Source organism: Capra hircus, chromosome 21, assembly GCF_001704415.2.
Source record: "Capra hircus breed San Clemente chromosome 21, ASM170441v1, whole genome shotgun sequence".
Taxonomy (NCBI): Eukaryota; Metazoa; Chordata; class Mammalia; order Artiodactyla; family Bovidae; genus Capra; species Capra hircus.
Window position 1 is genome coordinate 27084253 of NC_030828.1, and position 13713 is coordinate 27097965.

The following is a 13713-nucleotide window of genomic DNA, read 5'->3' on the forward strand; positions in this document are numbered from 1 at the left end:
GATATTTTTCCTTTTGGAAACGTTTTGTACCTACTTGTTTAAATCAATATATTATTAAAATTAACTTCAGGACTTCCCAGGTGGTCCAGTGGCTAAGACTCCGAGCTCCCAATGCAGGAGGCTCATGTTGTCTCCTGGTCAGGGAACTAGATTCCATATGCTGCAACTAAAAGGTCCCACATGCCTCAATGAAGACTGAAGATCCTACATGCTGAACTAAGATCCAGTGCTGCCAAATAAACAAATAAGTTTTAAAAGTTAACTTCAACTGTTTCTTTCTTACTTTTTACAATGTACTTGAAAAACTTTTCATAGCTATTAAAAATCTTTTTGTAATGGGAATATTTAAAGTTTAAAGCACATATGTAATTTATTTCTGTTGGACAGTGCTGCTGAAGACAATACAGTTTAATCTCACTCTTTAAATCCTGGCATGTTTAAAAATTACTTTTTAGTATATATATTCAACTACTTTTTTTTTTTTAGCTGTGCCAGGTAGCATGTGGGATCTTAGATCCCAACTGGGGATCGAACCAGTGCCCCCTGCATTGGGAGCCTAAAGTCTTAACCCCTGGACCACCAGGGAAGTCCTGGTGAACTTTTAGTACACATGTACCCTGTTTGTTTATGGGTTGAAGAGCTGGAACATATGGACCTGTAGACTTGATCACAGAGTGGACTTGGGGGTGCTCCTCTGGCTTTCTTATTTTCTGCCACTTGGCAGCTGCATGCTGAGGCTGGACCAGACCTTGGTTGTTTTTTTTTTTTTTAATTTTATTGAAGTATAGTTGATTAATTAATTAATTAATTAATATTGTGTTTAATTTCTGCTGTACAGCAAATTGACTGTTATACATATATTCTTTTCCATCATGATTTATTACAGAATATTGAATATAGTTCCCTGAGCTATACAGTGGGACCTTGTTGCTTAGACATACTATATAAGCTAGATTGCATCTGCTAATTCCAAACTCCCAATCCTTCCCTCACCCACCAACCCATCCCCCTTGGCAACCGCAAGTTTGTTCTCTATGTCTGTGAATCTGTTTCTGGTTCGTAGATATGTTCAGTATAAAGGTTCTTCAATAAACTAAAAATAGAGTTGCCAAATGATTCAGTAGGCCCAGTCCTGACCATATATCTGAACAAAACTATAATTCAAAAAGATACATGCACCCCAATGTTTGTTCATTGCAGCGCTATTAACAATAGCCAGGACATGGAAGCAACATAAATATTCATCAACAAAAAAATGGATAAAGAAGATGTAGTACATATATACAATGGAATACTATTCAGCCATAAAAAAGAATGAAATAATGCCATTTACAGCAACATGAATGAACCTAGAGATTACATGGGCTGCTCTGGTGTCTCATCAGTAAATAATCTGCCTGCAACACAGGAAACGTGGGTTCTATCCATGAGCTGGGAAAATCCAATGGTGAAGGAAATGGCAACCTACTCCAGTATTCTTGCCTGGGAAATCCTATGGACAGAGAAACCTGGTGAGCTACAGCCCATGGGGTCACAAAGAGTCAGATGCAAATGAGCCACTAAACAACAACGACAGGGATTATCATACTTAGTGAAGTTAGTCAGACAGATATCATACAAGGTCACTCACATGTAGAATCTAGAAAAAGAATACAAATGAACTTATTTACAAAACAGAAATAGACTGACAGACATAGAAAACAAACATATTTAATAAAGCCAAAGCAAGGAGGGATAAATTAGGAGTTTGGGATTAACAGATACAAATTATTATATTAAAATACTTTTAATATAATATTAAAACTATTATTACATAATAATTTTATGTAATATTACATAATATTATGTATAAAATAGATAATCAACAAGCACCTACTGTATAGCACAGGGAACTATGTTCAAAAACCTATAATGGAAGAGGATGTAAAAAAGGAATATATATATATGTATATATATAACTGATTCAACTCGCTGTATACCTGAAACACAACATTGTAAATCAACTATATTTCAATGAAAATTAATAATAAAATGATAGCAAGTACTTTCAGAGTCATAAGGCAATCTATAGACACAGAGCTCAGGTACCTGCCTTAGTGGTGGGTGGATGGTCAGGGGTGCACAACTCGTTAGAGTGGACTCCATGCCCACAAGCTAGTCTTGCTGCAGGTTGGGCTCTGGTGTTAGACCACCCGTGTTCAGGTGCTGCCCTTCACCTTACAGCTGGGATCCTAGGCGAATCCCTTCATCTCAAAGGTTCAGGTTCTCCATCTGTAAGGCAAGGATTGCCACAGGGTCTCCCTCCCGGGGTTGTTCAGAGTCATGGATGAAATAATCCACAGAAAGCGATTAGCTCAGCCGAGCAGAGAGTCAGAGCCCACAGGTGTCACTTGACACTACATAGCCACGTCACAGGTACCTTCAGGCCAGGGTTCTTCCTCATCCGCAGCCTCCCCATCCACATGTCCGTCAGCAGCATCTGGCTGCAGGTGTGGGCAATGAAGTCCCGGTGTTTGGCTGCCACAGCCAGTTTGAGGCAGGTTGAATTGCTCCAGTTTTTCAGCTCGTACGTCAGTAGTTTCATGGCAATCTGCTCATCGTGCTTGTAGGACTGGTCCAGGAGCTCCACAGCCAGCTGGCCAAAGTCTCTGCCAAGACACAGATGGGAGCGGGTGAGGCAGTGACAGCCACACACTTTGTTAGAGAGCCGTGTCCATGGGGACATCACGGAGCCACAGGACACAGAGTCCTTGACTCCCTGTCCTCTCCCAGCAGGGAGCTCCCAGGACAGCCAGGGGCAAGGGTCCGTGCTCAGCCATGTTGAAGGCTGACTTCCAGAGGCCCCTTGAGGACAAGTCAGCAGATTAATAAGTCTGGGGAGCCTTGCCTTAGAGAAAGAAGTGTGTCCACGCTTTCATTAGTTTTACCTCCAGGTGCCCCACCGAGTTCTCACAGGGAAGATGGGAGGAGAATCCCCTCATCCTGCCAGCCTGGGGAGGGTCCATTCTGAACTATGCCCAGAGCACTCTGTTCTTCCTAACAAAGCCTGCCCTGGGGAAAACTAGTTAACCAGAGTTCAACCCATTGGTGTTTTATCAGAGCCTAACTGAGCTGAGGGTAGGGAAATACCTAGCTCCAGCCCCCTGTAGCCATCCTGTCCTACCTAAGAGGTCCTGGGGAAGATCAAGTGCAAGGGCATAGGTTCACTAAGGCTGTACTCCTCTGAATGTGTGTTTCCTTATGAAAATCAGTTTTGTTGTCTTTGCATTTAAATTGTGTTTCCCAGAAAAAGAATCAAGGACATAGAGAACACAGCAGTGATTACCAACTGGAACTGAGGAAGGGAGGGGGTGGGTAGTTGAGGTTGGCAAACATAAGCTTTTTTATACAGGGTAGATAAATAACAAGGTCCTACTGTATAGCACAGGGAACTATATTCAGTATCCAATGATAAAGTATAATAGAAAAGAATATAAAAAAGAATCATATATATGTGTATACACTGTTGTACAGCAGAAATTAACACATTGTAAATCAGCTATATTTCAATAAAGATATACTGTCTAAAATTGTTTTTCCACAAATATCAGGTAATAATGTATGTATGTGGAACCTAGAAAAATGGTATGGTTGATCTTATTTACAAAGCAGAAATAGAGACACAGACATAGAGAAAAAATGTATGGATGCCAAGGAGGAAGGGAGGGTGAGATGAATCAGGAGATTGGGATTGACATATATACACAACTAGGCATAAAATAGATAACTAATGAGAGCCTATTGTACAGCACAGGGAACTCTGCTCAGTGCTCTATGGTGATGTGAATGGGAAGTAAATCCACAAAGGAGGGGATACACGTATAAGTGTAACTGATTCTCTTTGTTATACAGCAGAAAGTAACACAACATTGTGAAGCAACTATGCTGCTGCTGCTGCTGCTGCTAAGTCGCTTCAGTCATGTCCGACTCTGTGTGACCCCATAGACAGCAGCCCACTAGGCTCCTCTGTCTCTGGGATTCTCCAGGCAAGAATACTGGAGTGGGTTGCCATTTCCTTCTCCAATGCATGAAAGTGAAAGGCGAAAATGAAGCCGCTCAGTCGTGCCCGACTCTTAGTGATCCCATGGACTGCAGCCTACCAGGCTCCTCCGTCCATGGGATTTTCCAGGCATGGGTACTGGAGTGGGGTGTCATTGCCTTCTCCGGAAGCAACTATACTCACATAAAAATTAATTAATGAAAAATTGCATTTCCATAGCTTGCACAAGAAGACAGTCAACAAAAACAATGACGGTCCAGAAACGCCTCAGAAAGACAGAGGAAAAACATTGACACAATGGACAAAGCATTCGATGAACAAGCTTTAAATGTGATGATTCTTAAGTATTTGCCACCCTTCCTGGAAAAGGAGTGGTTCTCAGAACAACCAGGTCTCCCTGAGCTCTACGTTCCCTCCAGACACTCACTTTGAGTTGTTGTCCAGGTCCTGGGAGATGTCGTCCACCAGCTCACTCTCGGAGGACTCGTGGGCCATGGACTTGTAGAGCTTGCATGCCACCAGGGCCTTGGCCATGCTCTCCTCCCCCCGCTGCCAGAGGAAGACTGCCATCTTTTGGCGCTTCATCAGCACAGCCCACACCATCAGCTCGTGGAAGGGGTACTGGAATCGACTCACGGCCGGGTCGTCCACATCAATGTCCAACTCCTCCTCCTTTTTCTTTTTCTTCTTTTTCTTCCCTTTGGCTGGCGGCTCGTCATCCTGAGGGGAGAGAAACACCCTTACCGTGGTTCTGCCATAAACATGCAGTAAAGGGTTTCAGGACCAACTGGAAGAAGGGAAACCTCGCTGTCTGCGGGAACAGAGAGACTTCTTAAGTACATCTGTGTGTCCACCCATCTTATGAATTCTTTTGAAAAGGTGCACATGTTTATTATGGGAAGTAAACCATTGAAAATCAAATGAGCTGAAAAGGCATACTACTGTTTGAAGTTTATATTCCTGGGTTGGCAGGTTTGTTTGTTTGTTTGTTTGTTTTTTCCAGAAGCCTCTAAAAATTGAAGAGAAGCTGCAAAACTGAAAACAAAAAAAACACTTCAATCCAAATCATCCTGTGGGAGAGATAAAGCCCAAAACTCATTTCCTGAGGGATGTCTTTAAATACCAACACTCTGAACCAGAGATAAATAGGAAAAATGTAGAAGGAGGTGGAGAAAAATATCTTGGTTTTCTACCAGTGGTTTGGGCTTCCCAGGTGGCTCAGCGGTAAAGAATCCACCTGCCAATGCAGGAGATGCAGGAGACAGGGGTTTGATCTTTGGATTGGGAAGATCCCCTGGAGGAGGAGATGGCAGCTCACTCCAGTATTCTTGGCTGGAGAATCCCATGGACAGAGGAGCCTGAAGGCCTACAGTCCATGTGATCTCAAAGAATCAGACATGACTGAGCATGCACACACATCTACCAATAGTTTAAGGAGGCAGGGGTTCTATTTTGAATGAGATTTGTCTTCTCATGGATGTGTTATAAATGGAAGGCCAATGCTTTCCACTTCCAAGGGATTATGAGGGGTCATTCTAATAATAGAGCAGGATCCTAAAGGAAGGCATTCATGACTGGGAAAACTGGTGGTGAAACATGCATGTGGCATGGAATCATTCAGAAAACTAAGATCATGGCATCTGGTCCCATCACTTCATGGCAAATAGATGGGGAAACAATGGAAACAGTGACAGACTTTATTTTGGGGCTCCAAAATCACTGCCGATGGTGACTGCATCCATGAAATTAAAAGACGCTTACTCCTTGGAAGAAAAGCTATGACCAACCTAGACAGCCTATTAAAAAGCAGAGACATTTGTTTGCCAACAAAAGTTCATCTAGTCAAAGCTATGGTTTTTCCAGTAGTCATGTGTGGATGTGAGAGTTGAACTATAAAGAAAGCTGAGCGCGTAAGAATTGATTTTGAACTGTGGTGTTGAAGACTCTTGGGAGTCCCTTGGACTGCAAGGAGATCCAACCAGTTAATCTTAAAGGAAATCAGTCCTGAATATTCATTGGAAAGACTGATGCTGAAGCTGAAACTCCAATACTTTGGCCACCTGATGCAAAGAACTGACTCATTTGAAAAGACCCTGATGGAAAAGATCGAGGGCAGGAGGAGAAGAAAACGACCGAGAATGAAATGGTTGGATGGCATCACTGACTTGATGGACATGAGTTTGAGTAACCTCCAGGAGTTGGTGATGGACAGGGAAGCCTGGTGTGCTGCAGTCCATGGGGTCGCAAAGAGTTGGACACGACTGAGTGACTGAACTGAACTGAACAGACTATTCCAGGCTGAGGATCCGGTACCCAGTAGGATAACAAAAATGGATCTCTGCTCTTTTGCAAATAGCTTTCTCATCAGTGACCTTCTTTTATTCTCACACTGATCCTGAGAGGTTGTTAATGTCTTCTAGTCAGTCAGATGAGGAAGTTGTGGCTTAAAGGCTGAATAATTTGCCCATGTTCACATGAATGGAGAAGCTGGGCATGGGGCGGGAAAGGGGGTGGAGCCTGAGTCATGACTAAACCAAGTTTTATAAGTTCATTATGAGGTGTTCTGATGTTTTTATTGAAAGTATCATATCTTGCCTTGAATTTAAATGTTTTTGTTCTAATTTGTCCCAGTAAGACTGCAGTTTCAGTCATTTAGGGAATATTGAAATTAAAAAAGAAATATAGCTTTATTTTCAAGATTATATCAAGTCAAATAAAAATCCACTAAGGACTAATGAACTATTGTAAAACAGAAAGCTTTTTTTTTTTTTGCTACACTACAAAACATGGAGGACCTTAGTTCCCTGACCAGGGAACAAACCTATGATCCCTGCAGTGGAAGCGCAGTCCTAACCAATGGAGTCTGCCAGGGAAGGCCCAAACAGAAACCCCTTTAATCCTACCTTTCCATAGTATGTTACTAAAATATTAATTATATGCAACTTCTCATAAACTAATTTTAATATTGCTATAGACAGAAAATAACCAACAAAGGGTTCATTTCCCTAAAATGCATGAACAGACACAAAGCAACAAGTAAAAGAGAAGCAACCCAATAAAATAACAAAAGATATGAACTGGAAGTTAAGAAATGAATCCATCCACAATCACAAATCACAGTAAGAGCCTCTAAACATGCCTCAGTCAGAAATTAATTGGAAAAAACTAGTACATATAGAAGCAAATTGAATAATAAAATTACTAAGTTTGATCTGACAGCATGCTGAAAGCGAAAGTTGCTCAGTCCTGTCCAACTCTTTGTGATCCCATGGACTATATAGTCCAGGGAACTCTGGGCAGCCTTTCCCTTCTCCAGGGGATCTTCCCAACCCAGGGATCAAGCCCAGGTCTCCTGCAGAGAAGTATATAATTGTGCCCAACAAACTGAGAAAATACATTTGTTTCAACACACGTAGATCATTAACAAAATTCCACCTGGCATTATTCCTCAATTCTTTTGAGATTTTCAATCTCAACAAGTTCTAGATATTGAAAATCATACAGTCTACACCCAAAGAGTAATACTAGAGATCAATGAGACTAAGATAACCACAATAACAAAAGTCTGTATCTAGGCAACTTAAAATATGCTTATAAATAACTCTTGGATTAAGGAGGGAATTATAAACTGTTTAGAAATGAATATCAATAAAAGTTCTACTTACTGAAACCTGTAGGATACCATGAAAAACAATGCTCAGAGAAAAATGTATACTCTTCATGAATTTATTGAAATACAAAGAAGATTGAAAATGGGCAAACACTTTCAAATTGAGTCAATAAAAATAACACAATAACTCCATACAAAGTATATGGAAGGAATGAATACAAATTAAAATTTATTAATAAAATAGAAAAAAGAAAGTTGCTGGGTTAAACAAAAATACCAATGAAATCCAAAGACAGGTATGGTTAAGAAGAAAGGGAGAAGATATGAAAAAAAAAAACTGGAACAAGAAATGGCACACAACTAAAGACACTGAGTAGATTAAAAAAAATTAAAATACTTGGTAAAGGTTTATGGGGCTTCCCAGGTGGCTCAGTGGTAAAGAATCGCCCTGCCAATGCAGGAGACATGGTTTCAACCCCTGGGTCAGGAAGATCCCCTGGAGAAGAAAATGGCAACCCACTCCAGTATTCTTGTCCGGGAAATCTCATGGACAGAGGAGCCTGGCAGGCTACAATCCATGGGATCACAAAGAGTAGGACACAACTGAGAGACTAAACAACAACAAAGATTTACACCAGTGAACCTGAAAGTCTAGATAAAGTAAATTGTTTTCTATGAAAATATAACTGACCAAAGCTGACTCCAGAAAATAGAAAGCTTCGATGAACTCCTATTATAAACGTTATTACCACAGTGGTGAAAAAATGGGCCTCTAACAATAACACTGGACAGGCTATTATATAGGAGAGTTCCACCAAGGCTTCACTCAGCAGATAAACATGATACAACCAACCTGAGGGACTAAGGGATTATGCAACACTGACTTTCATAACCCTTCTAGTTATGCTGAAAGTCGGTGTCAACTGTGAACAAGAAACAAAACCTCCTACCCTGAATCCATACAGAAATTGGAATGCTACTTAACTCATGAATTTATTTGAGAAGAATCTTTACAATACTCAGTCTTAATGTTGTGTTGTGGTACTTCTTCTACTCGTTTATGTATTTTCATGTCTAGTGATTTGTTCTTAAGTTCACTTGTTAGGTTATTTCTGGATATTTTTGTCCCATTATGAGGAAACTTTGTTGATTTTCCTGGGCTTTCTAGATACAAAATATTTTTCTGCCAATAATAATTTCCTCCTCCTTCTATATATTCTTCCCTTATTTATGTTTCCATGTGGTAAAATTTCCAGAACACTTTTAAAAACCAGAGGGGATAATGATGCCAACAATAATGGGTGAGCTTGATTTGTTCTTGATTTTAATAAAAGTCAGTTGGGTGGCTTTTACCTTTTAAAAAAATATCTATGACCTTTGAATATAATCTGACTAAATCATCCAAGTAAATCTTGGTGTGTGGTGAAGTGGATTTATTCATGGAAAACAAATTCAATCAATTTTATGTTAAATACAAAATGAAGAGGCTCCATGATACCATGAAACCACTGGAAACAAGTCCTACTTACTTCCATTCCCAGAAGTTTGAGAGCTTTCGGCTGCATAATGAAAAGGGAGGGAAAAAAATTCAATGGAATCAGATAACTGAAGTTACAATACTATGAGTTATACATTATTGATATCGCTAGTAGATTGATAATAGATTAAAAAGTACTTGGGGTAGGGAGGTTCAAGAGGGAGGGAACATATACATATACCTATGGTGGATTCATGTTGATATATGGCAGAAACATTGTATTGTAATATTGTAAAGCAATTAATACTGTACAACACAATATTATAAAGTAATTATCCTCCAATTGAAAATAAAATTTTTAAAGTACTTTGTATAATTAACAATGAAGGACAAACCTAAGGAAAGCATTTGTCCTTCACAGTTAATGATATAAAGTACTCTTTTATCTATTAAAATCTATTTTCCTTTCCTCTGCTTCTGTCAGCGCAGGTCAAGTGAGGAGAGAGACATGCAGACATGGGACCCCCACCCCAGGGAGAACAGAGAAGTTCACTCACAGAAACGCAGACACAGAACTATGGGGCTCTGAGTAGGGCGAGAGGAGGGCTTCATGGGAGGTCTCACACATGAGCTGGGCATGGGATACACATGGGGTTTTGAAGTGGGGGATGCGGCTGACACATTAGTAGAGTTTGTTCTGAAAGTGGTACATGGTCACCCACAACAGGGTGTGGATAATGAGGGAGAGCCTTAGACGCTTTGATCATGAGCTTGACAGTGATTCCTCAGGCACTGGGGAGCCTTGGGAGTTTGTGAGCAAGGAATGCCCCAACAGGTTCCTCATTTTGGAGGATCAGGGTGGCTCGAGTGGTAGGATGCATGGAAGAAAACAGAGACAAAGGAGCCCAGGAGGAAGACAGTCATGGACAAAGGAAGGGGCAGGTGCAAGTGCTGGGCTGTGGGCCCAATGTGTGGAGGGAAGAAAGGATGCTTCACACCGAGAGCCACTGCAGGAGGATTGGAAGATGTGTGGGGGGATGGGATGTGTGGGAGCTTGGCTTTGAATAGGCTGAGTTACTGTGGAGGTGAGCAAAGAACCATGTGTGGCCCTGGGAACCACAGAAGACTGCGTGTCTGCTGAGCTCTACCCTCTTGGGTCCAAACAGGTTGTTGTAGAGGGTCCGGAAGCTCTTGCGCGTGTAGTTGCAGCGGTAGGCACCACCCATGAGGTACTCCAGTACAAGCCCAATGTCTATGAGGCTGATGTGGTAGTCAGGAGGAAGGTTGCCCTGTAAGGAAAGGAGCCATGTATCAGGCCCTGCGAGAAGCTCCTGCAGCCTGGACTGCATCACACACCTTGGCATCGTGGCCATCCCTGCTGGTGATGTGGGTGTTAACAGAAGCAATGGGGCATTGAACAATCTTCTGTTACCACAGGATGGAGGGAGATAAGAGGGTGAACCGTGTTCCAGAAAATGGGTTAAACTTTCCCATGAGATGAGTTAGAAACCCGCAGGGCTATAGGGGAGAGGTCTGGGCTCGTCTGTGGGCTTGGACAGAATGATCAGTAATGTGCATTTAAACATAAAGGAAAGAGGGACCTTCCCAGTGGTCCAGAGGTTGAGACTCTGCCTTCTACTGCAGGAGGCACCAGTTTATTCCCTGATCTGGAAACTGAGGTCCCACATGCAACAGAGTGAGGCCAAAAAATAAAATAAAGAATATATATACATATAAAGAATGTATATGTATGTATAACTGCATCAGTCTGCTGTACAGCAGAAAATAACACAACATTGTAAATCAACTATACTTCAACAAAAAATTGATTAAGGGAAAAAATCATTGAGAACAGATGGTGTAGCTGGTACAAGCCTTCCTTGATGTGAGCAGATTTGCCCTGTTGAGAAGGTGCTTTGACAGCTGCTTGCAGGGGAGAAGGTATCTTCAGGGGCTGGTGTCCAGATTTTCTACAGAAGGTGGGAGTGAGCGCATGATGGGCAGGAGGACTCTGTGGAAGGTAGGGGGAGGACGGGACACTCCTGGGACTGGGACCTTTCTGGAGAAATCTCCACATGGTGCCCCAGGATTTTCTGAGGGACCCTGAAGGTTTCAGTAAGAACACAAACTCCATGAAGTGGCTGGGAGTTGGTGAAGGGGCAGAGTTCTGCTGCAGAATGGATGAGGCTGTGTTAAGATGAAGGCAGGGTGTGGGCAGAAGGGAGAGGGACTGAGGGCATCCATGCACCTGTAAGCCAGTCACTCATGCCCCTGGGTAGCTGGCTGATCCAGGAGGCAGAGCCGACCCATCCGTTATAAGGATGCTATACTATGTGCTATTTCTGGCTTAGTTAACTTTCTGCAGCTGAAATGATGGCGGAAACCTGGGGTCCATCCCATGGAGACTCTGTTGTTATTTAGTCACTAGTCATGTTTGACTCTTTGTGACTCCATGGACTGTAGCCCACCAGGCTTCTCTGTCCATAGGATTCTCCAGGCAAGAATACTGGAGTGGTTGCCATTTCCTTCTCCACTCACGGAGACTACACTTTTTGAATGTCCTCCTTGTGCACAGGGACCTCATCCTTCACTCAGGCTTTGCAAGTTTGTTCAGCCCTCATCGTGATCCTTGATCAAGTCAGGGATTTCGCATGAGGGGACAAGATACATCTCTGCCTCGGTGAGGTTGTTGTTTGTGGCAGGGGAGGGGATTAAGGGTCAAGCCACCCAAATCTCGACACAGCAGCATGTTCAGACCCCAACTCTGCCTGGGTGGGCAGGTGAGAAAGGGCTTCCTGGGGAGGGTGACACTGAGGCAGAGCAGGGGCTGCTGCAACCGAGGGCAGAGAGTACCGCAGATGTGATCATTCTTGGCCCCAGGACAGAACACATGAGAGTGTGGTGGACCCCATATGGTGGGCATGTGACGGGCCCAGTGGATGCAGGTGTCTTAGATGGAGCCTCAACTTCATGAGATGTAGGAGGCTTTGGCTTTCAAGTGAGGGCATCCTGTGTCTAGGGAGGGCGGGAGGAGAATGATCGAAGCCACTTAGGTGAGACCTGGTTGGTTGGGTCTACACTTGAGTAGCAGTGGCTTTTGACTCTCAGTGCTTCCTTAATTGAGAAATCTGGGAAAGTGGGAAACAAGGGCAGGGCAGTCCCTGGTCCCTCTTGGTTCCCAGACCCAATGATTCTGCTCTGATCCAATGAGCATTTGTGAGATAGGCTGGGACTGGGGACCCTTCACTGCAATGCTTGCACCTGGACACATCTCTCCTTGAACAACAAAATACAAAGGAACTGTATGGGACTAAAAATAATTGCATACATGTGCAGTTGGGGCAAATTCTGGACCCAAAAGATACAGGGAGACCAAACATTGCAACTGCCTCTTTTGAGAAGCCTGGGGCAAAAGCAGGGTACTGCCCCCTTCCTATAGCACCATGGTTTTTCCAGTGGTCATGTATGGATGTGAGAGTTGGACTGTGAAGAAAGCTGAGCGCCAAAGAATTGATGCTTTTGAACTGTGATGTTGGAGAAGACTCTTGAGAGTCCCTTGGACTGCAAGGAGATCCAACCAGTCCATTCTAAAGGAGATCAGCCCTGGGTGTTCTTTGGAAAGAATGATGCTAAAGCTGAAACTCCAGTACTTTGGCCACCTCATGTGAAGAGCTGACTCATTGGAAAAGACTCTGATGCTGGGAGGGATTGGGGGCAGCAGGAAAAGAGGACGACAGAGGATGAGATGGCTGAATGGCATCACCAACTCGATGAATGTGAGTCTAAGTGAACTCCAGGAGAGGGTGATGGACAGGGAGGCCTGGTGTGCCGCGATTCATGGGGTTGCAAAGAGTCGGACACGACTGAGCGACTGAACTGAACTGAACGGAAGAGGTGAACAAACTACCTAAGTCACCCTTCCAGCCCGACCCTGGACACACACCTACTATCACTCCACTGCCTAAGGAATCAGCTTGCCCTTCCTCAGGGAGCAAGCAAGGGAAACTGTTGTTTGTTCTCACTCCCCATTGCTGCAGCAAGAACCCCAATAAAGCCTCACCTGAATTCCTTGTCTGGCCTCTAGTCAATCTCTATTGATTGGGGAAGGTCAAGAAGCCAGGTTGGTAACATTTGTAGTAAAAGCCACATTCTCACATCAGTAGAATCAGATATCTGTTTGAAGTCTGAACAGTCTTTCTGGGACTCTGACTGAAGGCCCTTTTCTCCCGTTTGAGTTGTTCCCTCCTGCTCAGAACACAAACACCCATCCTGTACTCTGCATGTCAGGGCTGCATTCTGGCCTCATGAATCATCGTCTGTTAACCTGGTCTGATCCTCCAGCCTGTGGTGGCCAACAGGACCCCAGAAACTCCACGACAGAACAGGGAGTAGACGGAATCCTATAAGACTATAAGGAGCGGTAGTGCTGGAAAGGGTGATGGGGCTGTGAAGTGGAGGTGGCTATCACTGTCTAATGAGGAAACAGGGCCGGGAAGAACTGTTGCGTGGGACATGCAGAATGACATGAGGCCTGTCCTGCTAGGACTTCTGGAAAGAGGCACAGGGAAGGAGAGAGGGCAAATCTGA

At 43.3% G+C, this 13713-nt stretch overlaps 1 protein-coding gene across 1 annotated transcript in view; it reads right to left on the minus strand.

The window, feature by feature from the left end:
- TRPM1 (transient receptor potential cation channel subfamily M member 1) overlaps positions 1-13713 on the minus strand; it is a 63775-nt gene that overhangs the window by 30413 nt on the left and 19649 nt on the right. Inside the window, exons 13-16 of the mRNA XM_018065916.1 lie at positions 10275-10415; positions 9179-9208; positions 4467-4759; positions 2420-2648 (exon numbers count right to left, since the gene is read on the minus strand). Coding sequence (XP_017921405.1) covers positions 2420-2648; positions 4467-4759; positions 9179-9208; positions 10275-10415 — 693 coding nt within the window. The remainder of the gene's footprint in view (positions 1-2419; positions 2649-4466; positions 4760-9178; positions 9209-10274; positions 10416-13713) is intronic.